The following is a 23,001-nucleotide window of genomic DNA, read 5'->3' on the forward strand; positions in this document are numbered from 1 at the left end:
CCAGTGGACTACAGTCTAAACATACCGACATCAGGCAATAAGTGGGGGTAACTATGCTAGAAAAATGCTACTTTCCTACACTCCAGAAGCCAGCAGTATATATAAAGCAGAAGTCTTCACTTGTTCTATGCAGGTTCAAATGAAGAGTGGCTTGCTGCGATGGACTGGGAGAGTACTGAATGATAAAACTAGCTGTAGTAGTTTTGCCTTATTTGAGTGTAAGAGGGCCAAGCAATATTAGGGAATTATGAGTCTGTTTGATCTAAAATCCAAGGGTTAAATTATTATTATTAAGGGTCAGGAGGATTACATGGGAGTTTATATTGCCAAAACATACTTCATAACTTACTAGGGCACAGAATGTTGTTAGTGTGTTTGCAAACATGAGGAGTGAGCTTGTTGGGCAGTTGCGTATCTAGACTGTCCGCATCTATCTCAGGGATATGGAATGGTGATAATTACCTTGGGAACTGACAAGTTTTCACTTCCCTTATTCTAGGAAGCTGCCCTGGTGTTTGGTGGGTACCCAAGGTAATTACACCTTATAAAGGTCCAGGTATCCCCTCTTAGCGAAGTGTAGGCAGTGTCTAGAAGCCAGGCTCTCAGGAGGTAGCTGTGGATGAGCAGCCAAGGCTTTGAGGAGACATGCAAAGCTCATGCAATACCACTGTAGTTACACAGCCGTAACACACATGAAAGAAAACTCAGTTGTACAAAAATAAAGGTACTTTTTTTTGGAACACAATACCACAAAATACTAGAAAGGCAACCCTCCAATAGGAGGTAACACACTAAATATATACACTAGTAATCAGAAATCGGCACAGAAAAGGTTAGAAAACATTACAAATAGCAATAACCAATAGTGATTCTAGGGAAAGCACAAACCATATGCAAAAAAAAAAAAAAAAAAAAGGAATCGAACACAGGAGCCCAACCTAGGTAAGTAGAATGTGTAGATGGGAGCTGGGAGTACCAGAAAATCACAAAGGTAAGTAACACAGTAGCCACCACCCTCCCCCAGCAACGAGGAATGCAGGAGTAAATCACTGGATTTTCCCCAAACCACCCAAAAGAAGGAAAAGAAGAAAAAGACACCCAGACAACACTGCAAGAAAACCAGCAGTGGATTCCTGAAGAAAGAAAACCTGCAGAGAGAGGGTACCAAGTCCAAGAGTCACAGTGGAGTCCAGGATGAGTATGAGCTACTACCCGCCCAGCTGTACTAGTTGGTCAACGGTGATTAAGAACAGGTCAGCACTGCAGCCCTGGAGCCAGAGAAGAGTTCCTGATGGATACAGATGATGTCCCACGCTGGAGTGAAGATTGCTGAGGCTTGATGGTGGAATTCCTGCACTGACATCCATCTGCAAAGGCATATTTGCGGTTAGTGGAAAGCAGTGCTGCCAGGAACCAGCAGGGCCCAGGAGGCCTCAACCCAGGAGGGGGAGTCACAGGGGAACCTCAGCGTTGCGGCGAGTCCACAGGAGCAGAGGCAGCACCAGCAAGAGTCCTACAGGACGAGCACACAGGAGTCGCAGTAGAATCCCATGCAGCACTACAAAAGAGGATCCCACGTCGCCAGAGAACCATGCACGAGGCTGTGCTTTGCAAGAAGGAGTGCTGGAGCTACATGTTGCCTGAAGATCCCTTGGAGGAGATGCAAACAAGACTTGGCAGCTGCAAGAGATGCAGTGCATGGGGGTACTGTCCTGCGTGGGAAGGCAAAGGCTTACTTCCACTAAAGTTGGACAGCTGGCAGAGAGAACAAAGAGGACTACTCTGGACCACCACCCGTGATGCAGGATCCACGCAGCTTAAGATGAGGGGAGATCCACGCAGCCGGTCGTCACTTGCTGTAGGTGCCTGCGGTTGCAGGGGAGTGACTCATTCACTCCAAGGGAGATTCCTCCTCCTCCTCCTTCTTGTGCGGGCTATAGAGTTGCAGTCTTCTGAGGATGCACGGCCGGGGGAATGTTGCAAAGCTGGCAGGAGACGCTGAAAAAGTTGCAGAAGAGTCTTCTTCCTTCTAGCAACGTTTGTTGGTTCTTGGAGGGTCCAGTTGTGGTTCCAGTGGCCAGAAGTCAAAGTGGAGGTTGCAGAGCAATCCTGCTGGAATCTTGCAAGCCAAATCGGAGGACCCCACCCACGAGAGAGACCCTAAATAACCCTGGAAGGGTGATTGTTCACCTAAACAGGTAAACACCTATTGAGAGGGGGCTATGACATCACCTGCCTGGCCTGGCCACTCAGATGCTTCCCGAGTTCCTTGCCAACCTTGGTAACAAAGATGGCAGAACCCAGGAACCCTCTGGAGGAGCTCTGAGCATCACCCCTGGAGTAGTGATGGACAGGGGAGTGGTCACGCCCCTTTCCATGGTCCAGTTTCACACCAGAGCAGGGACTGGGGGTCCTTGAACCGGTGTGGACTAGTTTATGCAACAGGGCACAAAATGTGCCCTTCAAAGCAAACCAGTGGCTTGGGGAGGCTACCCCTCACAAGCCAGTCACACCTATCACCAAAGGGAAAGGGTGTTATCTCCCTCCCCCAAAGGAAATCCTTTGTTCTGCCTTCCTAGGCTTGATCAGATCAAGTAGCAGGAGGGCAGAAATCTGTCTGAGGGGTAACAGCAGCTTGACTGCCTGGAAAAATCCTATAAGACTGGTGGTAGCAATGCTGGGGACCCTCAAGAAGCCCCCAGAGTTCATGGAATCATATTTTCAATACTTGCAACAGTATTGGGGTATGATTCAGACATGTTTGATACCAAACATGCCCACGTTCAGAGTTACCATTTTGTAGCTGGACATAGGTAGTGACCTATGTCCAGTATATGCGTAAACAGGCATCCCGCACTCAAAGTCCAGAAAAATGGATCTGGAGCTTGTGGGGACACCTTTGCTAGTGCAGGGGCACCCACACACAGGTACCAGCACCCTGCCCTCTGGGCACAAAGGGCCTACCATAGGGGTGACTTCCACTGACCCGATACAGTGACCTGTAAGGAAAACGGGTGCATGCACCCGTTTCACGCAGGCTGCAACTGTAGGCCTGCAGAGCACTTTGCATGGGCTCCCTATGGGTGGCATAATACATGCTGCAGCCCCTAGGGATCCCCTGGTACCCCAATGCCTGGTTACCTAGGTATCATATGCTAGGGACTTACATGGGGGTACCAGTATGCCAAATGTGGGGTGAAAAAGGTTCCAGCAACCACATTTAAATAAGCGAGCATAATCACTGGGATCCTGGTTAGCGGGGTCCCAGTAAATACAGTCAAACACACTGACAAACAGGCGAAAAAGTGGGGGTAACCATGCTAGAAAGAGGCTACTTTCCTACACTTATGCACTGTAAGCAGTCCGAATCTCAACTGGAATGGAGTTAGAGCTTGGCAACTTCTACTGAGAAGCTGATACGGTCTATGGCTTTCTAATAGAAAGCCTGTATTTCGAACTGGAGTGCAGTGTTCTATTTTGCTATTTTACTTGTATCAATATATACATATTGGGATAATATAAACCCCAGTCTACATTATATGACCAGCACATTCACAGAGAATACCAAGAGGAGGATTATGCTACTGAAAAAAGCCAGGCTTAAAAAAAAAAAAAAAAAAGAAGAAAAAAAAAAAAACACACAACAACAACAGCCTTACAATAAATACATTTCTACAATTACTCCCTGCATGCAAATTTTCCTGACAGTTATGCATGTTGGGTACTCATACTATAAATTTGAACAGTAAATAAAATCTAAACAAGTATATTGAAGACACTGCTAGTAAAATGGATCTGTAATCATGCGTACAACAAAGGAAAAATGTACACTAGAGCAACTTTACTTGGCATCGAAGAACAAGTTACCTTCAGGATCACTCTTTCTTGTGGATACTCTGTCTAATCACAGATTCCTCACCTTTAGAATATCCTCAGGCGCCAGACTGGATCTGAAAGATTTAAATACCATTGCTCATGAACATCAGTAGGTGGCGTTGTATGGCCCCACGTTGACTAGGTTCTGACCCAGAAGTGACAAAGGAGCTGTATAAAAATGCCATTCTGGCGTCAGTTTCTTTATTGACACTGTCCCTGCCCTTGGATGCAAAGCCCAACAATAATCAGGAGTACCACACTGAAGATCTCCAATATAGGACACTGATGGATGTAAAAAGACGATTCCACACAACAGGGAGGGAGAGCGGAGAGAAATCTGCAGTTAGAATATTCACCAGAAAGTTTGGTAAGTAACTTGTTCTTGTGACGGATAGTTCTAATCACAGATTACTCACCTTTAGAACAGATTCCGAAAAAGTATCCCTCCCAAGGTGTTGGTCTGTGGAATGGCTCAGACCAAAGTGTTCTACAGGAAGAAATAGCCAAAATGTCCTACCCGCCTGACCTGGCTTTCAGGTTAGTAGTTGTGTGAAGAATGTGCATTGATGCATGTCGTGCCCAGATAGATGACAAAGATGGGCCCTCTGCATGCCAGGGTAGTGGTAGTAGCCTTAGTGGAAAGAGCCCTCAAACCTCTGGAGGCTGCTTTTTTTCCAGTGCATAGCAGATCTCAATGCAGTGACTATCTACTTTGACATGCTTCTTTTTCAGCACTGCTCTGGTTTTTTTTTGCCCCAGAGAACCCCTCAAAAATCTGACTGTCCACTTAATTGTTTTTTTGTTCGCTTGATGTGGAAGCTTGAAGCTGTTGTGGGAGGCAGCTGACTGAGTCTCCTCTTTCGAGGGGTGAGGTGGAGCAAAGAACATTGGGAGAGTGATGGATTGACCAACATGAAAAGCCATCCTTACCGGACAAAAAGGGCGTCCTATTCATCAGCACCACTTTATCTGGGCAAAAAGGTTGTTTAAGGAGGCTGCACTGAGATTTTTAATTTCACTCGCCCATCAAGTGGAAGTTAGAGAGACCAGGAACAGAGTGTTCAGAGTCAGAAGGGTAGTGAACAGCTGTTGGTTCACAGGGCATGCATCACTACAACAGGCAATTTGAACAAGGATGGGTGGTGAGGTAAATGTAAAAAGGCAGAAAGGGCTGACAAACGACCTTTAACTAGGCCCCCTTCTAGGCCTTGCTGGGCCAGCAAAAAACAAACAAGATGTTCTATAGTTTAGCATGTACTGTGGGTGGTACACCAGGCTAAAACAATGTTCCAGACAGGGTACAGACAGACTTTATAGAGGGACACCTGGCAGCAAGGATGACATCCTTAACTACAGGAGCTGCTCAGTCTTAAGCATAGCAGGGCAGATTGAGGTTCTTGTGCAGGACCTTGCCCTGCAGCTCCAAAAGGAGATCCTCCCAAAACTATAGCCTAATCATAGGACAGATGCTCATACCCAGGGAACACACACTTCTAGTCCATTCCAGAGCCACAAGGCTGACATGGGCAGGCCATTGCTGATGTTCAGAACTCTGGGCAGGAGAAGCAGTGGCAGAAAAGTGTGCAAGAATCCTATGCTCCACTCTATCCAGAATGAGTCAAAACGACATGTTTCTTGGAAACTCCAGTATGCAAATATTACACAAAGCATGCTCAGCAGTGGTGAAAAGATACAGCCAGGGTTACCTACATTACTAGAAGAGGCCATGTGCCACCTTAAGCTGTAACTGCCGTTTGTGATCTGCCTGACATTGCTGGCTGAGTTGGTCTGACCCAGAGTTCAAAGATCCCACCAGAGTTCAAATACCCTGTTGTTCCAGCCAGCTCCAGAGGCAAAGTTCCTATTGGCACAGGATCAAGAACCCCACCCTGGCCTGCTTGTTGCAGTATCACATGGCAGTGGATTTAAAAATGCACAAAGGCCTCCTGTACTCCTTTGGCATGAGGAAATTGTGGGAGTAATAGAAAGTCTCAATTTCTGGGGCCGGAACTCTCTAGGACTAATTTGGTCAAAAGATCATGTGCTTCTTGGACCAAGGTGGAAAGGTACTCCTCTGAAAGATACTCTGACGTGTGTGGAAAGTGCCGCAGGTCTAAAAGGAGTGGCAGGCCCAGCCCTCATCAAGGGTCTTAAGGACTCACCAAGATTGCACCAATCATGTCCCATAAAGCATGGGATTATCTCCTCAGTTACAACCTGACATTGACTGGCAGGAGGGCTAGGCTGGCCAACCAAAACATCCTTTTACTGAATGTCTCAATTGTTTTTTACTCTGTTTAGGAGAGTATCAGGGAACTATTACTGAATGAATTGGCCATTCAACCTACTAATGGAAGCTTGAACCACCAAACTCTGATGTAGGGTGCTGCAACTAGAAACCTGGTGTAGGAAACACCCATCTTTCTAGCATAGTTATACCCACTTTTTGCCTGATGTCTGTGTTTAGACGGTAGTACACTGGGACCCTGCTAACCAGGACCCCAGTGACTGTGCTCTCTCCTCTAAATGTGGTTGCTGGTAAACATTTTACACTCAAAATTGGCATACGGATGCACCTATGTAAGCCCATAGCATATGCTACTTAGGTACCCACAGTACTGGTACATCAGAGGACTCCATGGGCTGCAGCATGTATTGAGCCACCCATGGGAGCTCATGCAAACCGTGCCTGTAATGGCAGCACGCATGAAATGGTGCATGAACCCTTTCACCACCAATATGGCTTATCTTATATCCTGGTCACTGCATTTAAAACACTGCAAGTCACCCCTCTGGCAGACTCTTCAGCCCAAGGGCAGGTGTATGTCCCCAAGTGTGAGGGTACCCCTGCATGAGCAGGGTACCCCTACAAACCCCAGACTCCATTCCCTGGGCTTTGTAAATGTGGGGAAGCCATCTTAGGGTATGAAGTGAACACTGGTCAACACAAGTGATCCAACTACATAATGGCTTCTCTGAATCTAGGCAAGTCTGGTATCAAACCTGTTGGAATCATGCAACTACACAGATTACAGTGTTAGTTGCATGATGCCATGTACTCTGAGAGTTCCTTAGAGGATCCCGCAGTCTTCCCTGTGCAGCCTTCTGGGGTCTAGCTGCCAGCCCACACTGCTGCAGACCCCAGACACTGTTCTTCCCTCCTGCTGATAAACCTGGCTCACGCAGAGGAAAGCAGAACAAATGATTTCCTGCAAGGGAGATGTGTGACCAACCCCCATGTGTATTAGGTGTCTAAGGGCTTGGGTCACCTCTGAGTGCCACCAGACTGCTTTGGAGGGAACATTTGGTGCCCTCCTCGCGTAATCTGGTTTGAACCAGTTCAGGAACCCCCACTGGTTCCCGCTCTGGTGTGAAACTGCACAAAGGACAGGAGAATGACACCACCACCCCCTCCCCAATACAGTTCCTCCGATTAGGGAGGTGCACAGAGCTCTGCCAGCTAGCCACTGGATTCTGCCATCTTGAAAATAAGATGTGCAGAGGCCTCCGGGAGCATCCGACTGGTAGACCAGGAAGATGACATCCCTGACCCCCTATGATAATTGGGTCACCCCAGAGAATGACAAACCCCTTTTAGGGCTACTTAACGGCTTCCCCTAAGAATGGGTCATTAGATTCGTCGAGCAAGACTGAGGAACTCTCTGCCAAATATCTTCTGCTCCTGGCCTCTGGAACCACTGCTGGTCTGCTTTGAAAACGAAACACGTCTGCTTTTGGTGGGAAGGCTCCCACTGCAACAGTTTCTCCAGATCCTGCAAGAATTCTGCAACACCCAAGGCTGAGCATCCTCCTGGGTCACAAGGACTCTGTTTGCATTTGAAAGCATGAAGGAATCTCCCCTGGAGTGAAGAGTCACTCCCCTCCATCCCAAGGCACCTCAAGACATCGACCGGCTGGTGTGGTATGCTGTCCAGCAGACATCGAAGGGCTCTGTATCACATCATAGATGGAGTCTGTGGCCCCCCCTGGGTCCAGTTTGTCTTCTGACAAACTTGGGAGACTGTGGGCTCCTGCTCCTGCCACTGGACTGGAACCCCTGTGCACCGCAACTATTGTGCTTGTCAAGGGCTGTTGACTCTTCCTCCAGATCTTTAGGTGCCAAGAAGCCCCATCCTCCAGCACTCTGCAACTCGAAGATCAAACCCTCTCCTGCAACGCCTGAGACTTGGGACTTCTGTTTTGTTGTGCTTCGGAGGCCTCCTTCTGACTTCCTGTGTCCATCACCTGTGGGTCACTTGTGGGGGCTCCAACAACTTCAGCTGGCCTTCCTGTGTCTTGAGAGCCAGCCCTGACTCCCCTTCAAGGGTAGAGTCTCCTAGACATTGCTGGTCCCTAAAGCTCTACAAATACATCTTCTGTTCCTGCTTGCATTTGCCAGTGCTTGTTTGTGAGCTGGCTAGTCACTGACCCTTCTTTAATCCAGCAACTGTTGAGGGACAGCTCAAAGGCTACTACTGGAATCTTCTGCAGCTCCTGGACCCCGCAGTTGGACTTCTTCCTCCACCAACTCGCGGTAACTTCACCTCTAGGAGTGTGGGCAAGGTCACCTGCAGCACCTGGGCATCTCAGAGGGTGCTGGACTCTGTCCACTTCCTTTTCAGGTCCTCCATGTCTGAAATTCGTCCCTGGGTATCACCAGTTTGGTCCACAGGTTGTGAAATTAGCTGGACAATCTGAGGCTTCCACTGACTTAAAAGAGTGCCCCTTATCCCCTCTGCATCGGAGTCCCCTGGTGTAGGTAACTACTGTCTCCTGGGTATCCTCAGGCAGGGGCACTCTAACTTTCCTCTGGTCTGTAGGTTTCCTTGGGGTCCACTGGGAAGGGTCCTGAAACACACAAACTCCAACCATTATTTCCTCTATGGGAAGACTGGGTGGGTAACTGCTCTGCACCTGGTCGCAGGGGACAATTACAATACTTGCCTCTGGTGTTTTCATCTACCCCCAGCCACTAGCTAACTAACACACTTACTTTGATTGTGTTCACTATTTTGCCTTTCACTTAGTACATGATTCCCCCCTCTCCTACCCTCCCCCCGAGACATGTATATTTTAAGCTATTTCTGCATGTAATTCTGTGTATATATTGTGGGTAGATATCTCCAAAGAGAGATATACCAATGCTAGTCTAATAGTTCTGTAATAAATAATGTTTTATTTTTGCAACACTTGTATGGTTCTTTCTTGTGAGTGAGTTACTGTCTGATTACTGTGGTATTTCAAGTGCTTTACATTCGTCCTGGATACGCTTTAGCTGCTCGTCTCAGCTACCCCATGAGAGCTTTTGCTATCTGGACACCTATTCACAATCACAAAGGGTTGCCTGGACTCAGTATAGGGTTCTACACCATAGGTGTACATCATAAACTGAACCAGTTTCCTACACCTGGCGCCTGCCTGTCATGGAAAACACCCAACTAGGTGCCCATAAAGGTGATCAGGGCTTCAGTGAAGGGTAGCAAGCACCTGGAATAGGTTTGTTCAGGTTACAAACGTTCTGTCATTACAGTAGTTTTGACTTCCACAGTTGGCAGCTGTAGATCCAGTACCTCAGCTGCCCATTTTATTACTGCTGTAAAGCAGAGACTCTACTGTTGACAGCCCACGGGGAAAATAAAACCGAGTCCCTTTAAGTGTCCAACCCACTAGCCCCTTTAACTCCATGTTTAAATAGTCACAGTGTAGGGAAAAATAATCCCCCTCATTGCTACTGTAATGTCTAAAGGATGGTTTACTTAGATTAGAGGCTCAACTGAAAAGTTGTTTGAATCCTAGGATGCTACTGCAAAGAAAAGGTGTTGTTCTTACTGTACCTTGATCAGGGAAGAGACAAACATGGCTCAGAGTCAGAAAGGACTACTGGGGCATGGTCACTCTCGAACACCTTCAATATCAAAGGGACCATTGTGGATTTTGGTGGCAGATTAGAAGTCTGCTCCAGTGTCAGAGTGAATACAATGACAAGTTCAAGAGGATCTCATGGCACAGAAGGCAGATTCCCCAGCGGTAACTTGACCAAAGATTAACAGAGCGAGACAGTGCAAAAGATACATAACATGACCTCTTTAAAGGCCTCAATTGTTGCAACCGCATCAATGGCCAGGGGGAAGTCTGGATGCATCACAATTTACAGTGGAACCGACTGGCTGGCGAGATACCAGAATCAAGAGGCACACTGACCGTCACAGCTCCTCAGTCTGAGTGGTATGACTGGGACAATCACATCTAGCCCTCTTGTGCTTCTTCTTAGACTTCCCCAAAGAACTGGACTGTGAGGAAGACCTTGCGGGAATGGATCTGCATCCAACTGAGAGCAGGATTTCCATGAACTCTTTCAGTGTTTGTTGATGCACAGGTTAAATTCATGCTCCCATATCACACTACTATTCCTAAGGCCACACATGTGGCAGGAGATGGACTCCTGCCCCTAACCCAAAAATCAGAGGTAAAACGTGTGTGGGTCTGTCACAGTCTGCGAGTTTCTTAAAGGGTTAACTTTCACAAGGTACATAATTCCCTTGCACATTGGCCCAAAAATAATTTTGAGCAACAAAAAAAAACCCTCTTCCAACTGACAAGGAAACTGTTAGGCGTGAGATCCATATCTGCATATGAAGGAGCAGAAAAGAAGGAATGTCGTCGCGGAAGGTTGGCACTAATAAGAGGCTCCATCGTCATTTCTGGGGCAGAACAAAGTCAAAAGGAGAGTGGCACACAGGTGCATTGCTGTTTCAATCTTCTAGATGCAGTCTGACGCAGGAGGATATTCTGCAGGTTTGGCATCTGCAAACAGAATTATCAGAAAAGTGAATTCAAGACACAGTAGCTAATGTGGCCATCACAAAGTGCAGTATAAGATTATAAAACGTTTAGGTACCTGCTTGCCTCTTGTTTGCATCTTTGTTTTCATTTCTTAACTGATCAGCTTCTGGTCTTGACAGCCTGTGTGCTTCAACTAAAAGATCAGGAAGTTAACATTTTAAACATCAAGCTTCCTAATGTGAGGATACACTAACTTTCAGCAAGTTGCATCTCTCAAGGTGAAATTTATATCAGACAACACATTTTAGTTTGACCATTCTACAGCTATAAGGCACAGGTTTAAAATCAAGCTAAATGGGATCAGAAGAGTGAAGCAACATAACTAAAGCAAGCAGATGTGGTAGGCCAGATCACAGCCATCCCATTACAACACTAACACCATGCCCACCATAGGTCTCACTATCTTCCGCCTCAGCCTTTGAGTAGGAATGAAAGAGGGGGCCGACGTAGATGGAATGACCAGCTTATGACCTGTCAAGACACTGCTCACGGTTAGATCTTGCAAGCACAAATAAATAAATAAATACTAACAACCAAATATCCTTATACCTCGCTTCCACCTAGATCGAGCTTTCCCTGGACATCATTTTGCCTAGCTAATTCCAGATCGTCACTGGATCTGGCCCAGTTCACATCCCTACACAAACCGGTCTCTGTAGTCGGGCCAGTTTTACTGGAGCTATGCAACTTACATCTTCTGTTTTCCTTGAGTGTAAGCTGGGAGTTCTATTATTGAAAAGAAAAAAAAATCCACAGCCATTCTCATTGTTTTGAGCAGTTATCACATTTCACTATGCCATTTGCCTGCCAAATCAATAAATAAGTAACTTACATGAGTTCTTGATAATCATGATTTTCTGCACTTCCATCAGTCGGGCTTTTGTCTGCTTTGTAGCAATTAAACTGCCTTAGCCTTAGCCCTTGATGACCACCAGTAATTGGTGGGCTTGGAGGCAATGTGGTCCTGGCCTTCCTTATCTTTTTGGCCACCTTTCATACATCACATCAGTCTTTCTTGCCTCTCAGAAATTAGCAATAAAGCCCAAGCCTTAATTAGGTTTGAATCATATCGCAAATCACACATGTGGTCCATACCTTTCCCCTTTTAGATCCTCTTTTAAACTAATTCTCTGTAGAGTTGCAAACAGGGTTCATCTCTTGATTTATTAAAATGTCAGATATTTTTTTTTGGCCAGCCTCTTCCACTCATTTGATTTGTATTTATGTTTTTAAATTGGCTATGATCATGTGGGTGAGGAAAAATTCTCTTAAATTAGCACCAGCAAAAAAGGAAATTTGATTTATCTGCACAGATTCTTCCATTTGTTCTACAGATTGGTGGCACAGCAACCTCTCGCCTGCTCCTGTACTGGTAACTGAAGTCCACAACCTGGCATTCATTTGTGCATGTAAACTTATTAGTTACCTCGCAGATCAATGTTTCTTTTACCAGCTTTCACCATCTGAAACTTCTTCACTCACTGAATCATTCTTTACCAATGCTGAGTCAAACAAAATGGGGTCCAGCCAGTTATTCTTTCCCACCAAGACTATTTATATTCTCTCTATCTTGGAGTTCCAGATTTTAAGACTGCTCGCCTTCCCAAAAGTTTAAATGAAGCAGCCAGGGTTATTGTTCAGCTTACTCGTCACTAACAGTACTGGCTAACTTGCCAAACTAAACTTGCTACTACTCACACTACATCGATTTCAAAACTCTGTCTTGTGCAGTGTACTTTTCCACATAGGCCACCACTTTTTATGAACAAAATGACTCCACCCCTTTTGCTCTCTGCATCTTCCGGTCACTAAAATAATTCTACAAAATCACACGGGCGATAGTACTCTTCCCTACCCTGCAGCCAAGGCTTGGTACTCCCTCCACTTAAACAACTGACATACAGACCATCACCCTGCTTTGAGTAAAACATTGAAGTCTCACCTCTTGTCTGTGACCCTAAGAACTAGAAGTCCTTTCACTCAGCAGTTAGTTTGTTGTGAGTGCTAGAAAGAAAGACTTTGTAGCAAGTTGTGTTATGTCTTTTCCTCATCTGAACATATGCCCTGAGTTTGAAGGGAACCCCTCTGAGCCCCTATCCCTGTAACAAGACATCCATGATCAGTGTTTCACTGGGTGTGGGCTGATGAAATGGTACCCCCACCATCAAACTGTTCCGTTGCGACCACTATGGGAGAAGAAAATGAGTTACTTACCTGTAACTGTAGTTCTCCAGTATTGGAATCTTTCATAGATTCACATGCTTGAATCATTCCCCGTCGTTGAGATGGGAGCCCCCGGTACAATTACACAAGTAGTGATGAAACTTATCAATACTAGGGCCTTAGGCCTCTTCAATTTAATAGTCTATCATAGTCATTTTAAGAAAAACACCAAACTTGAGCATCCACCAATCAGACACCACCCTCTAGAATCCTCCTGAGAGAAGCTCCAGCACCTCAGATCTTCGAGAGAGAAAAAGACAGAGAAAAAGAGACAGAGAAAGACAGAGAAAAAGCGAGACAGAGAAAGACAGAGAAAAAGCGAGACAGAGAAAGACAGAAAGAGCGAGACAGAGAAAGACAGAAAGAGTGAGACAGAGAAAGACAGAAAGAGCGAGACAGAGAAAGACAAAGAGCGAGACAGAGAAAGACAAAGAGCGAGACAGAGAAAGACAGAAAGAGCGAGACAGAGAAAGACAGAAAGAGCGAGACAGAGAAAGACAGAAAGAGCGAGACAGAGAAAGACAGAAAGAGCGAGACAGAGAAAGACAGAAAGAGCGAGACAGAGAAAGACAGAAAGAGCGAGACAGAGAAAGACAGAAAGAGCGAGACAGAGAAAGACAGAAAGAGCGAGACAGAGAAAGACAGAAAGAGCGAGACAGAGAAAGACATGTGAATCTGCAGCGACTAATGCCACGAACAGATGTACACTGGGTAAGTGACATTTTCCGTTCAATGGCATGTGTAGCTGCAGATACACATGCTGTGCCTAGACTAGTAAGCAGTTATCTCCCCAAAAGCGGTGGTTCAGCCTGTAGGAGTTGAAGTAGTTTGAAATAATGTTCTTAATACAGCTTGACCTACTGTTGCTTGTTGTGCAGTTAGCACATCTACACAGTAGTGCTTGGTAAATGTATGAGGCGTAGACCATGTTGCTGCCTTACATATTTCGTTCATTGGAATATTTCCTAGAAAGGCCATGGTAGCACCTTTCTTTCTGGTTGAGTGTGCCTTTGGTGTAATAGGCAGTTCTCTTTTAGCTTTAAGATAAAAGGTTTGAATGCACTTAACTATCCATCTAGCAATGCCTTGTTTTGAAATTGGATTTCCTGTATGAGGTTTTTGAAAGGCGATAAATAGTTGTTTTGTCTTTCGAATTAGTTTTGTTCTGTCAATGTAGTACATTAGTGCTCTTTTGATGTCTAATGTATGTAGTGCTCTTTCGGCTACTGAATCTGGCTGTGGGAAGAACACTGGTAATTCTACCGTTTGATTTAAGTGGAACGGTGAGATTACTTTTGGTAAAAATTTAGGATTGGTCCGTAGAACAACTTTATTTTTGTGTATTTGAATAAATGGTTCTTGAATGGTAAATGCTTGAATTTCACTCACTCTTCTTAGAGATGTGATGGCAATTAAAAATGCAACTTTCCACGTTAAGTATTGCATTTCACAAGAGTGCATGGGCTCAAAAGGTGGACCCATGAGTCGTGTTAGGACAATGTTGAGGTTCCACGAAGGAACTGGTGGTGTTCTTGGTGGTATAATTCTCTTTAGGCCTTCCATAAACGCCTTTATGACTGGTATCCTAAACAATTAAATTGAGTGCGTAATTTGTAGGTAAGCAGAAATTGCCGTAAGATTTATTTTAATGGAAGAGAAAGCTAGGTTAGATTTTTGCAAATGTAGTAAGTATCCTACTATTTCTTTTGCAGATGCGTGTAAAGATTGAATTTGATTATTAAGGCAATAATAAACAAATCTTTTCCACTTATTTGCATAGCAGTGTCTAGTGGTAGGTTTTCTAGCTTGTTTTATGACCTCCATACATTCCTGTGTGAGGTCTAAATGCCCGAATTCTAGGATTTCAGGAGCCAAATTGCTAGATTCAACGATGCTGGATTTGGATGTCTGATCTGTTTGTGTTGTGTTAACAGATCTGGTCTGTTGGGTAGTTTGACATGAGGTACTACTGAAAGGTCTAGTAGTGTTGTGTACCAAGGTTGCCTTGCCCATGTTGGTGCTATGAGTTTGAGTTTGTTTTGACTCAACCCGTTTACTAGATATGGAATGAGAGGGAGAGGGGGAAAAGCGTACGCAAATATCCCTGACCAGTTCATCCATAGAGCATTGCCTTGGGATTGATCTTGTGGGTACCTGGATGCAAAGTTTTGGCATTTTGAGTTTTCCTTTGTTGCAAATAGATCTATTTGAAGTGTTCCCCAAATTTGAAAGTAATTGTTTAGTATTTGGGGGTGAATTTCCCATTCGTGGGTTTGTTGGTGATCTCGAGAGAGATTGTCTGCCAACTGGTTCTGAATCCCTGGAATAAATTGTGCTATTAGGCGAATGTGGTTGTGAATCGCCCAATGCCATATTTTTTGTGTTAGGAGGCACAACTGTGTCGAGTGTGTCCCTCCTTGTTTGTTTAGATAATACATTGTTGTCATGTTGTCTGTTTTGACAAGAATGTATTTTTGGGTTATTATGGGTTGAAATGCTTTCAGCGCTAGAAATACTGCTAACAGTTCTAAGTGATTTATGTGAAACTGCCCCTGATGTATGTCCCATTGTCCTTGGATGCTGTGTTGATTGCGGTGTGCTCCCCACCCTGTCATGGAAGCATCCGTCGTTAGGACGTATTGTGGCACTGGGTCTTGGAAAGGCCGCCCTCGGTTTAAATTTGTACTGTTCCACTATAGAAGCGAGATGTATGTTTGGCGGTCTAACAACACCAGATCTAGAAGTTGACCCTGTGCTTGTGACCATTGTGATGCTAGGCACTGTTGTAAGGGCCGCATGTGCAATCTTGCGTTTGGGACAATGGCTATGCATGAAGACATCATGCCTAGGAGTTTCATTACTATTTTGACTTGTATCTTTTGTGTTGGATACATGGCCTGTATTACCTTGTGAAATGTTTGAACCCTTTGTGGACTTGGAGTGGCAATCCCTTTTGCTGTGTTGATTGTCGCTCCTAAGTATTGCTGTGTTTGACACGGCAAAAGGTGTGACTTCGCGTAGTTGATGGAGAAACCTAGCCTGTGAAGGGTCTGTATGACATTTTGTGTGCTGTGAACACTGTCTTAGCGTGTTGGTTTTGATTAACCAGTCGTCTAAGTACGGGAACACATGTATTTGCTGCCTTCTGATATTTGCAGCTACTACTGCCAGGCATTTTGTAAAAACTCTTGGCGCAGTTGTTATTCCGAATGGCAACACTTTGAATTGGTAATGTATTCCTTGGAATACGAACCTTAGGTATTTCCTGTGTGTAGGAAGTTGGCTCTGTATGCACTATTTCAAAGTAAGGAATAGTATGCACAGAGTCCAAGGGTTCCCCTTAGAGGTTAAGATAGTGGCAAAAAGAGATAATACTAATGCTCTATTTTGTGGTAGTGTGGTCGAGCAGTAGGCTTATCAAAGGAGTAGTGTTAAGCATTTGTTGTACATACACACAGGCAATAAATGAGGAACACACACTCACTTTGGTCCATGGTAGCCCACCGTTGGGGGTTCAGAGCAACCCCAAAGTTACCACACCAGCAGCTCAGGGCCGGTCAGGTGTAGAGGTCAAAGAGGTGCCCAAAACACATAGGCTTCAATGGAGAGAAGGGGGTGCCCCGGTTCCAGTCTGCCAGCAGGTAAGTACCCGCGTCTTCGGAGGGCAGACCAGGGGGGTTTTGTAGGGCACCGGGGGGGACACAAGTCAGCACAAAAAGTACACCCTCAGCAGCGCGGGGGTGGCCGGGTGCAGTGTGTAAACAAGCATCAGGTTCTCTGTAGGTTTCAATGGGAGACCAAGGGGTCTCTTCAGCGGTGCAGGCAGGCAAGGGGGGGGCTCGTCGGAGTAGCCACCACCTGGGCAAGGGAGAGGGCCTCCTGGGGGTCACTCCTGCACAGGAGTTCCGTTCCTTTCGGTGCTGGGGGCTGCGGGTGCAGGGTCTTTTCCAGCCGTCGGGAAATGGAGTTCAGGCAGTTGCGGTCAGGGGGAGCCTCGGGATTCCCTCTGCAGGCGTCGCTGTGGGGGCTCAGGGGGGACGCCACTGCCATCAGGCCATGGCTCAACCCATAAACTCGGTGACCGACCATCGGCACCGAAGAAGGCCGAAATAGTGCCGAGATCGTCCGACTCGGGTCGAGACACAGGCACCCAGCCATCTCGGGACCGAGATAGTGCTGCCGGCAAAGATCGACGCCGAGATAGCGGAGCCGAAGCTGCTCGACGCAGAGACAGCGGCACCGAGGAGGATCGAAGCCGAGAGGGGTCGACTCCGAAAAAGAGGAAAGTCGCCTCGGAGCCGAAAAAGAGCGTGGACATGGTTTCAGTGCCAAAACGACCCGCAACCGAGCCAACTACCGGTTCCTATTCAGAGGAACAATCACTGTCCTCTCAAATGCGAAAGCATAGATTCGAGGAGGAATTACAATCCACCGAGGTGGACCACACTCAAAAAAGGATTTTTATACAGAGTGTAACAGGGAAAATAAGCACCCTTCCCCCTATTAGGAGGAAGAGGAGACTGGAATTCCAACAAGAACAAACACCACAAACAAAACTGGTGAAGAAGGTAACTCCGCCACCCTCTCCTCCACCTGTGGCTCCCATTTCACCGGCACAGACTCCGTCACATTCACCGGCTCACACCACCTTAAGCCAAGGTGACCAGGACCAAGATGCTTGGGACTTATACAACGCCCCAGTGTCGGACAACAGTCCTGAGGCGTATCCTACAAAGCCCTCACCACCAGAAGACAGCACAGCATATTCACAAGTGGTGGCTAGAGCAGCAGAGTTCCACAACGTGTCTCTACACTCGGAGCCTGTCGAAGATGACTTCCTCTTCAACACCCTCTCTTCCACACATAGCACCTACCAAAGCCTGCCTATGCTCCCAGGAATGCTAAGGCACGCAAAGGACATATTCAAAGAGCCTGTCAAAAGAAGGGCAATAACACCGAGGGTGGAAAAAAAATATAAAGCACCTCCCACAGACCCAGCTTTCATCACCTCACAACTGCCTCCAGATTCGGTTGTGGTAGGGGTGGCTCGCAAGAGAGCAAACTCCCACACATTGGGCGATGCACCACCCCCAGATAAGGAGAGCCGAAAGTTTGATGCAGCCGGTAAAAGGGTCGCAGTACAGGCTGCAAACCAGTGGCGCATCGCAAACTCTCAAGCGCTCCTAGCGCGATATGACAGAGCCCACTGGGATGAGATGCAACACCTCATTGAGCATCTACCCACAGAACTACAAAAGAGGGCGAAACAAGTGGTTGAGGAGGGCCAAAACATCTCCAATAACCAGATACGCTCCTCTATGGACGCAGCGGACACAGCAGCAAGAACGGTTAACACAGCAGTAACCATCCGAAGGCACGCGTGGCTACGAACATCTGGTTTTAAACCAGAGATACAGCAGGCGGTGCTCAATATGCCATTCAATGAGCAACAATTGTTCGGACCTGAAGTGGACACGGCAATTGAGAAGCTAAAAAAGGACACTGACACTGCAAAAGCCATGGGCGCGCTCTACTCCCCGCAGAGCAGAGGCACTTTCAACACCTTCCGCAAGACAACCTTTAGAGGGGGGTTTCGGGGTCAATCCACACAACCCAGTACCTCAGTCAACACCGTCCACCTACCAGGGACAGTACCAAAGGGGAGGCTTTCGGGGCCAATACAGAGGGGGACAATTCCCTAGAAGCAGGGGAAAATTTCAAGGCCCCAAAACACCTACAAACAAACAGTGACTCACACGTCACTCATCCCCTCCACACAACACCAGTGGGGGGAAGAATAAGTCAGTATTACCAAGAGTGGGAGAACATAACAACAGACACTTGGGTCTTAGCAATTATCCAACATGGTTATTGCATAGAATTTCTACAAATCCCTCCAAACATACCACCAAAAACACAAAATATATCAAAACAACATTCGGACCTCCTAGAAATAGAAGTTCAAGCATTACTGCAAAAGAACCCAATAGAACTGGTACCAGATACACAAACAAATACAGGGGTTTACTCACTGTACTTTCTAATACCAAAGAAGGACAAAACACTGAGACCAATCCTAGACCTCAGAACACTAAACACATACATCAAATCAGAACACTTTCACATGGTCACGCTACAGGAAGTGTTACCATTGCTAAAGCAACAAGATTACATGACAACCTTAGATCTCAAAGACGCGTATTTCCACATACCAATACATCCGTCGCACAGGAAATACCTAAGGTTCGTATTCAAAGGAATACATTACCAATTCAAAGTATTGCCGTTCGGTTTAACAACTGCACCAAGAGTCTTCACAAAGTGCCTATCAGTAGTGGCTGCACACATCAGAAGGCAGCAAATACACGTATTCCCGTATCTAGACGACTGGCTAATCAAGACCGACTCACTGACAAGGTGCTCACACCACACAGATCAGGTCATACAAACCCTCTACAAACTCTGTTTCACCATCAACTATGCGAAATCACACATTCTGCCGTGCAAGGTACAACAATACCTAGGAGCGACAATAGATACAACAAGGGGAATAGCCACTCCAAATCCACAAAGGGTTCAAAATTTCCAAAAGATTATACAACGCATGTATCCAACACAAAGAATACAGGCGAAGATGATATTACAACTCCTAGGCATGATGTCCTCATGCATAGCCATTGTCCCAAACGCAAGGTTGCACATGCGGCCCTTACAACAGTGCCTAGCATCACAATGGTCACAAGCACAGGGTCAGCTTCTAGATCTGGTGTTGATAGACCGCCTAACATACCTCTCGCTTCTATGGTGGAACAATATAAATTTAAACAAAGGGCGGCCTTTCCAAGACCCAGTGCCACAATACGTGATAACAACAGATGCTTCCATGACAGGGTGGGGAGCACACCTCAATCAACACAGCATACAAGGACCATGGGACGTACATCAAAGAAAGCTGCATATAAATCACCTCGAACTACTAGCAGTTTTCCAAGCATTAAAAGCATTTCAACCAATCATAACTCACAAATACATTCTTGTCAAAACGGACAACATGACAACAATGTATTATCTAAACAAACGGGGGGACACACTCGACACAGCTGTGCCTTCTGGCACAAAAAATATGGCAATGGGCAATTCACAACCACATTTGCCTAATAGCACAGTTTATTCCAGGGATCCAGAATCAACTTGCAGACAATCTCTCTCGAGATCACCAACAGGTCCACGAGTGGGAAATTCACCCCCAAATTCTAAACACTTACTTCAAACGTTGGGGAACACCTCAAATAGACTTATTTGCAACAAAGGAGAACGCAAAATGCCAAAACTTTGCATCCAGATACCCACACAGGCAGTCTCAGGGCAATGCCCTATGGATGAACTGGTCAGGGATATTTGCGTACGTTTTTCCCCCTCTCCCTCTCCTTCCATATCTAGTAAACAAATTGAGTCAAAACAAACTCAAACTCATACTGATAGCACCAACATGGGCAAGGCAACCATGGTACACAACACTGCTAGACCTATCAGTAGTACCCCACGTCAAGTTGCCCAACAGGCCAGATCTGTTAACACAACACAAACAACAGATCAGGCATCCAAACCCAGCATCGCTGAATCTAGCAATCTGGCTCCTGAAATCCTAGAATTCGGACACTTAAACCTCACACAAGAATGTATGGAAGTCATAAAGCAAGCTAGAAGACCATCCACTAGACACTGCTATGCAAGCAAATGGAAAAGGTTTGTTTGCTACTGCCATCATAATCAAATTCAACCATTACACGCATCTCCAAAGGATGTAGTGGGTTACTTACTACACTTAAAAAAATCAAACCTGGCCTTCTCTTCCATTAAAATACACCTAGCAGCAATATCTGCATACCTGCAGATTACCCATTCAACTTCACTATTTAGGATACCTGTCATTAAAGCGTTTATGGAAGGCCTCAAAAGAATTATACCACCAAGGACACCACCCGTTCCTTCATGGAACCTCAACATCGTCTTAACAAGACTCATGGGTCCACCCTTTGAACCTATGCACTCTTGCGAAATACAATTCCTAACCTGGAAAGTTGCATTTCTCATCGCCATCACATCTCTAAGAAGAGTAAGTGAAATTCAGGCGTTTACAATACAAGAACCTTTTATCCAACTACACAAAAATAAAGTAGTCGTAAGGACCAATCCTACATTTTTGCCAAAGGTTATTTCACCGTTCCACCTAAATCAAACGGTAGAGCTACCAGTGTTCTTCCCACAGCCAGATTCCATAGCTGAAAGGGCACTACATACATTAGACGTCAAAAGAGCACTAATGTACTACATCGACAGAACTAAACACATCAGAAAAACTAAACAACTGTTTATTGCATTTCAAAAACCTCACGCAGGAAACCCAATATCGAAACAGGGTATAGCCAGATGGATAGTTAAGTGCATCCAAATCTGCTACCTTAAAGCAAAAAGACAACTTCCCATTACACCAAGGGCACACTCAACCAGAAAGAAAGGCGCTACCATGGCCTTCCTAGGGAATATTCCAATGCACGAAATATGTAAGGCAGCCACATGGTCTACGCCTCACACATTCACCAAGCACTACTGTGTAGATGTGCTATCAGCACAACAAGCCACAGTAGGTCAAGCCGTACTAAGAACCTTATTTCAAACTACTTCCACTCCTACAGGCTGAGCCACCGCTTTTGGGGAGATAACTGCTTACTAGTCTATGCACAACATGTGTATCTACAGCGACAGATGCCATCGAACTGAAAATGTCACTTACCCAGTGTACATCTGTTCGTGGCATCAGTCGCTGAAGATTCACATGTGCCCACCCACCTCCCCGGGAGCCTGTAGCCGTTTGGAAGTTAGCTTCAACTTTGTACATTTGTAAATATATTAAATCTTAAATAGGTACATACTTATTCACTCCATTGCATGGGCACTATTACTAACAAACAACTCCTACCTCACCCTCTGCGGGGAAAACAATCGAAGATGGAGTCGACGCCCATGCGCAATGGAGACAAAGAGGAGGAGTCCCTCGGTCCCGTGACCCGAAAGGCTTCTTCGAAGAAAAACAACTTGTAACACTCCGACCCAACACCAGATGGCGGGCTATGCACAACATGTGAATCTTCAGCGACTGATGCCACGAACAGATGTACACTGGGTAAGTGACATTTTCATTTCTTAGTTTATTTTAAGAACCACAGGTTCAAGATTTACAAGTAATACTTCAAATGAAAGGTATTTCATGTAGGAACTTTAGTAACTTTGAATTAACAAAATAGCATATACAGTTTTCACATAAATGACATATAGCTATTTTAAAACTAGACAGTGCAATTTTCAACAGTTCCTGGGGGAGGTAAGTGTTTGTTAGTTTTTGCAGGTAAGTAAACCACCTAAGGGGTTCAAGTTTGGGTCCAAGGTAGCCCACCGTTGGGGGTTCAGAGCAACCCCAAAGTTACCACACCAGCAGCTTGGGCCGGTCAGGTGCAGAGGTCAAAGTGGTGCCCAAAACGCATAGGCTTCAATGGAGAAGGGGGTGCCCTGGTTCCAGTCTGCCAGCAGGTAAGTACCCGCGTCTTCGGAGGGCAGACTAGGGGGGTTTTGTAGGGCACGGGGGGGACACAAGTAAGCACAGAAAGTACACCCTCAGTGGCACGGGGGCGGCCGGGTGCAGTGTGCAAACAAGCGTCGGGTTCGCAATGTAGTCCAATGGGAGACCAAGAGGTCTCTTCAGCGATGTAGGCAGGCAAGGGGGTGGCTCCTCCGAGGCGACTTTCCTCTTTTTCGGAGTCGACCCCTCTCGGCTTCGATCCTCCTCGGTGCCGCTGTCTCTGCGTCGAGCAGCTTCGGCTCTGCTATCTCGGCGTCGATCTTTGCCGGCAGCACTATCTCGGTCCCGAGATGGCTGGGTGCCTGTGTCTCGACCCGAGTCGGACGATCTCGGCACTATTTCGGCCTTCTTCGGTGCCGATGGTCGGTCACCGAGTTTATGGGTTGAGCCATGGCCTGATGGCAGTGGCGTCCCCTCGGCCT

General features: G+C 46.1%; 1 protein-coding gene across 3 annotated transcripts in view; it reads right to left on the bottom strand.

The window, feature by feature from the left end:
• The window catches only part of LSM14A (LSM14A mRNA processing body assembly factor), a 399,547-nt gene that overhangs the window by 172,733 nt on the left and 203,813 nt on the right, over positions 1-23,001 (bottom strand). For 2 of the 3 annotated variants that reach the window (XM_069216478.1, XM_069216475.1), the window contains one exon: positions 10,775-10,852. The exons of the other annotated variant lie outside the window; for it this stretch is intronic. In XM_069216478.1, coding sequence (XP_069072579.1) covers positions 10,775-10,852 — 78 coding nt within the window. The remainder of the gene's footprint in view (positions 1-10,774; positions 10,853-23,001) is intronic. 3 annotated transcript variants of the gene reach the window in all.

Source organism: Pleurodeles waltl, chromosome 12 (assembly GCF_031143425.1).
Source record: "Pleurodeles waltl isolate 20211129_DDA chromosome 12, aPleWal1.hap1.20221129, whole genome shotgun sequence".
Lineage (NCBI taxonomy): Eukaryota > Metazoa > Chordata > Amphibia > Caudata > Salamandridae > Pleurodeles > Pleurodeles waltl.